The 6,000-nt window shown below is 37.9% G+C and overlaps 1 protein-coding gene across 1 annotated transcript in view; it reads left to right on the top strand.

The window, feature by feature from the left end:
* Positions 1 to 6,000, top strand: part of LOC108234858 (glucosidase 2 subunit beta) — a 157,359-nt gene that overhangs the window by 103,659 nt on the left and 47,700 nt on the right. Inside the window, exons 11-12 of the mRNA XM_017414403.3 lie at positions 1,037 to 1,106; positions 3,160 to 3,249. Of these exons, the coding sequence (XP_017269892.1) occupies positions 1,037 to 1,106; positions 3,160 to 3,249 (160 nt within the window). The remainder of the gene's footprint in view (positions 1 to 1,036; positions 1,107 to 3,159; positions 3,250 to 6,000) is intronic.

Here is a 6,000-nt window from a genome sequence, read left to right as displayed (position 1 = left end):
TTTCATTTGTTGTCATTTGTAATCATCAAAATTAGACGAAATAAACATTTGAAATATATGAGTTTGTATGTAATGTATGAATATAATATACAAGTTTCACTTTTTAAATGGAATTACTGAAATCAATCTACTTTTTCATGATATTCTAATTTTATGACCAGCACCTGTAATCACAGTTGAAGTTTTCTGATCTTTGGACCTACAGCTGCCAGTTGATTATGTCAAACACTCTAACTTTTGTCAGATCTTTTGCAAACAAACTCCTCTTACTCCCACAGCGCTTCTTGGTACATATCCAAATTATACATCAGGCATTTCTGTCCACATCACCCACTGCTGTCGGCAGCAGGTGATGTTTTCCTTCAAAGAATGCTACTTATTAATTTCATGATGTTTTTATGATCTCTACTTTTTGTTTTTAGGCACATTTTAGTTCACACTTTCTGCATGAGATGTTCAACACAAATAAAGTTGAGTTTTGTTAGACACACTTTGCATGTCAAAATGCAAGGAAATATTCTTTCTCTTTCTTGTCACATTGATATTTACTTGATTTTATTGAATGTCTGTTATTTTAGCAAAATTCCCAACTTCCCCTTATACATTTACATACACAAGCAATCTTGGGCAAAATGCTAAGCCCTCACATTTCCCCCCAGCCCCCTATGGTGTTCTTTACCTATAAATTGCTTTGGATAATCACCAGATAAATGCATGTAATGTACGTACATGTGAAAGTGACAAAGTTATATGTAACAAATATACAGTAATTGCTGCACCTGTGTTGCACCCACACTCCCTTTGACTTTGTTTCTCTCTGTCTCAGTTAACACAATTTTCAGTGTGAAGAGGCTAATAAGCCTGCCAGTCTGCACTTAACACACCTGAAAATGGCGGTTCGTGTTCATGAGCAGCTTCATTTTTCTCACCGTCCCTTAGAAAAGTCCATATTAAGAGACTGCTGTTTGGCAGCACGCGTCTGTTGCACCGCAGCAACTCTGCATTGTTAATGCGTCTGACCTTTTGTTTTGTCTAGCTGCCGAGTGGGAGGCTACCAGTCTGAGGAAGGTGGAAGAAGCCTACGAGACAGTCAACATGGAAATAAGGTGAAGGGAAAATAAAGAATGAGAGGAAGACCTTGGCTTCTGTTGTCACGTTTGTGGTTAAACCTCGAACACTGTGCACTTTGTGCAGATGATGCATTTGCTTCCCACTTAGCTACTGTAAGCAGGATGTCATGATATCTTACCAGGACCGAAAATAGACTCCATCCTTCTGTGCTACAGTGGTGTGGAAAGCTGCACCGTAATGAATTTGTACTGTGTGATACCTAAGGCTAATTTTAATGAAGAAAAACAAACCCTATTGGCTGCCTACTGTGCTCTGCTGGGTAAGCTTCATTGCAATACACTTAGAGCAAAGGAGTGCCAGCTTAGGTGTGAGGTATCTCAAAGTATTTGTTGCTGTTTTAAAAGCAGTCGTGCCTGAAATCGGTGAGGAATTCTCATTAATTATTCAGTTTTAATTCAGAAAAGTGACCTCTTAACAACTAGATTGATTAGGTAGATAAATAAATAGAGATAGTTTGACTATCTCTACATCAAGCCATAGTTTGATTACAACAGAAATAGATGACTTAACTAAATCCATACAGTTAACAACATATACATAGCACTGAAGAAAGCACTACATATAGTTTAAATGATGATTGATCAAAAGTTAGCTTGAGCCCAGAAGAGATGACGACTTTTCACATCACAAACAATAAAATATGAAAACAACATCAACAACAAAAAAACATGAGTTGAAACCAAAGACAAGAGCTACATCAGGCAATCTTAACCCCCCAACTGCACAACTCCCCATTTTTTTTTTAATTACTAGGTTTTGTCATCGTGTGGAGGGGGGAAAAGGATCTTACACCAAACTGAAAGCAATAATTCTGACTAAAAAGGTGAAGTATCCACGCCGTGCCTGTTAAGTGGCAATACCATCAATGTCTTAAACATACCAAAATTCACCCAAATGACATTATTTCTGGTATATCCTCCTGCTCTGACGTTTTCACACAGCTGCGAGCCAGCCAACAATGGCTGCTGACTAACTTCTGTGGCCCTTTGGGCTTGCAAATCCTTTGTTACAGTAAAAGGAGAAGGAAGTGCCAAGTACATAGATGGCAGTTACCAAAAGGTCAAGCTTTTTTCTCACATAAACAAATTCCTACATGAGGTGAAATAAAAAACCTTATTTACAGAAATTCTTTTTTGCCAACCTTGCTTAAATCCCATTTGATCAAATAAATCAATGCTATATGCTCCTAATTATTAGTTGTAGTTTTCCTTTCATTGCTGTAGTTAGGCCTCGTCCTTAATGATTAGGTGAATATTAGCTTGTAAGTGCATTTATACCTTTTTTTAGTGGTATAAATTGGGGCTATCACTCTGAATTCATTCAGCTTGCGTTGCAAAGACAATTTACACAAAAAAATGACTAGGGGGCAAGAATGTCATGACCTCTGGTCTTAGTAAGAATGCATGCACACATGGTTACGCAACCTGCATTGCTTTTCTAACCCCAATTCATCCCCCAACACCACCCTGCCTTATCAACCTCAAGCGGAACAGTCGCTCTCCCTAAACATTTGTTAACCCCATTCGCAGTTGTGGGTTATAAATATGGAAATGAGCTCTTGTGCACCGTTAGAGATAGGGCTCACTTGCCTTATCTGCCATTAGTGAGTAAGACCAGCCTTCACCAGCTCAGATAATTGAAGACGCAGCATAGAAATGCGCTTTAAAGGGCCACCTCATCAACACACTATCCAAGAATTCGCTTTATTTTCCTTGTCGCCGAAAGAGGCAAGAAAATAAAGCTATGCTGTCAGAGCTGCTTTGAGTTGCCCAGAAGTTACTAAAACAGTCTTTAACATATTAAAGAGTGTGTGTGCTCTGTTGTGCTGTTCATTTTGTGTTAACACTATACAGCTTAGGCTTATAGTTTTTTTAAATATCTCTCTAAAATAAATGCTTTATTTTCTGCAAAAATTTTCAGACATTTTGTTAAGCGTTGTGCCTTAGATGCATTTAAAAATGAGTAAAGTTGAAGGTTCAAGTTCCAAGTGAATCCCTGATCCATTTTGTGCTTTTTCTGTTTCCTCAGTGACCTGCAGAAGAAGTTGGACATCGACTATGGAACAGATTGGGAGTTTCTGTTTTTGAGTGGCCAGTGCTACAAGCTGCAAGTATATGAGTAAGTACTGACTTTCTTTAAATAATACTTTTTAATATGTTTTGGCAAAGGTTGGTTCAAAATGAGCAGTTGTACACACACAAAAAAAGATTTTGGCAGCCTCACACAAAAAATACACAAACACAAAAATGCAGAGATTTTCCTAAGGAAAATAGACATCTAAAGAACTTTAGGCTGGCCTGAAATGATCTGAACCAGACGTTTTAGTCTACAAATGACTTAACAAGCCAAGAGAGGTACTTCCAACCAAACAGCTAAGCAGCCAATCAAACATTGTTATACTGATTGATTGATTAATCTGCCCATCCAACCAAAAAAACCAACCAAATAGTCATCCAACCATCTAACCAGCCAATCAAACATTCAACCAGCCAGCAAACCAAACATTGTTATATTGATTGATTAATTTGTCTTTTCATCCATCTACCCAATCAATTCAACCATTTATCAATCCAGCCAACCAACAAACCAAATATTCAGCCAACCAGCCAAGTAAACATTGTTGTATTAATTGATCTATATGTCCATCCAACCAACCAGCCAATCAACCAAACTCAAACTTTGGATGAATGGATGGATGGGTGGTTCGTCATTCATCCATCCATCTAACATCAAGATTGAAATTGGCCAGCAATGAGTTCATAACCTAATGTAATTAAAAACATTTGGTAGAATCTGAGACCTGCCACTGGAAGAGATTTGACCCTTTCCTAATCTAAAAAAAAACATAGAGACACAATGATTAAATAAAATTTAATCGTATTTAAGAAACTTAGCTTAAAGAACTATTAAACTTGTAGCTATTGGTGAGAATTGGTAATCATTGTGTATTTTCTTTTATCTGTTTTTGTCATATTTATTCATTGTGCTAATTCTACATCACTGACTTTGGTGTACTAATAAAGCTGACAAGAAGAAGTGTAAAATGTAAACCAGTCTAAAAAAAGGGACACCATAAAATCGGCAGGCCGACCAGAAGCGTACTTTCTTACTTTGTGCATCTGTACATGAAAAAACAACAAAAAGTACCATCTGTAACAAAAGGGAAGCATCTCAGTAAAGACGTGCCATTTAAAAGCTGATAATGTGTACGCTCCAAGTCACCCTGGAGAAGCCAAGCAGCTAAATCAACTAAATTTAATCAACAGAATGAGCTTCTTTTACTCTTTCCCGCTGCATCCCTGTGGCCCCTGCTGGGGGAGAATCTGTTCTCCTCAGGATTGCTTGCCAGCTGGAGTTTTAGAAGCCTGTGGGTGGTTGCAGTTTTAAAAGAAAATTATCTGAGATGCGCACAATGCTATCTGCTCTGCAAATACATTTTCAGGCAACTTCGGAATCAATGGTTTCCCCATACCCATATGTGACTGTGTGCTTAGTTTGCAATTTAGAAGGCAGAAAAATGTGCAGTTGTTGCTCATAAGAAAAAGAAATGCATGAAAATTCTACTCTTTTGGTTATATATTGTTGACAGTACTGGATAGCAATAGAAAATTTTACTTGCAAGTTGGTTTGGTTTTATGAACTAATAAGTGAACCTATAGAGTGAAGAGAGTTTCCCAATAGGGTTGGGCAGTAATATAGTAATATCTGATCCAAATGTATATTTATATCAACAGTCTTTCTTTTAATACTATCAGTAAGAACTCTGCTTCAGAATTTATGACTGCCGTTCTCAACGTCACAAAGATATGTGAAAACCTTTTCTGGTTAAATTTGTAAATGAGGAATCCAGTCCCTGTATGACTTCTGCTGCAGCTCTTCCTACCAGTAGTGTACTTTTATCTGCAGGTGGGTGGAAGGAGAACAGATTAGGGCAATATCCTGTTAAATAAAAAGTACAGTCTGACTACAGCAGTGAGTGAAACTTCTCTGAAGCAGTGAACTTGATACAGAAGGCAAGTAGATGAACATGACTTATGGTATACTTTGAGATCCCCGAGATCCTTGTGAGTATCAGGAAGTCCGCTGACCCTGTTTTGTAGTGATTAGAGGTATTTTTATTGCCGGCAGCCTCGAAAGGTGGGCATTAATTCTCTGTGCCTGCATGTGTGAGCGTGTGTGAATTTAGGTTTCTGTCTTGCAAAATATTCATGGACCACTGGACAGATTTTATTGAAACTCTCAGAAAGTAATTATTGGATGTACAGGGTGGGCCATTTATATGGATACACCTTAATAAAATGGGAATGGTTGGTGATATTAACTTCCTGTTTGTGGCACATTACTATATGGGAGGGGGGAAACTTTTCAAGATGGGGGGTGATCATGGTGGCCATTTTGAAGAACACATTTTATAAGTGGTGAGAAACTTGTAAATAACTCATGAAAGAGTCAAGTTACGTTAAAACCAAGCACACCATTGTTTTTCTTGTGAAATTCCCAATAAGTTTGATGTGTCACATGACCCTCTTCCCATTGGAAAAACAAAAGTTGGATCCAAAATGGCTGACTTCAAATTGTCCACCATGGTCACCACCCATCTTGAAAAGGTTTCCCCCTCCCATATAGTAATGTGCCACAAACAGGAAGTTAATATCACCAACCATTCCCATTTTATTAAAGTGTATCCATATAAATGGCCGACCCTGTACATCTACAACTGATTACCTTTTGGAAACAATCCGATTCAAGATGGCTGCAACCTTATCAAAGATAAAAATGGCTATAACTCCGTCAATTTATATTACTGAGTTAAATGTCGGTGTGGTAGTAGTTGCAGAGTCATCAGATTGCGTTAACAGATTGCGATCC

This window comes from Kryptolebias marmoratus, linkage group LG7 (genome assembly GCF_001649575.2).
Source record: "Kryptolebias marmoratus isolate JLee-2015 linkage group LG7, ASM164957v2, whole genome shotgun sequence".
Classification (NCBI taxonomy): domain Eukaryota; kingdom Metazoa; phylum Chordata; class Actinopteri; order Cyprinodontiformes; family Rivulidae; genus Kryptolebias; species Kryptolebias marmoratus.
Note: the sequence above shows the minus strand (reverse complement) of the source record. Positions and strands in the feature narration are given on the sequence as shown.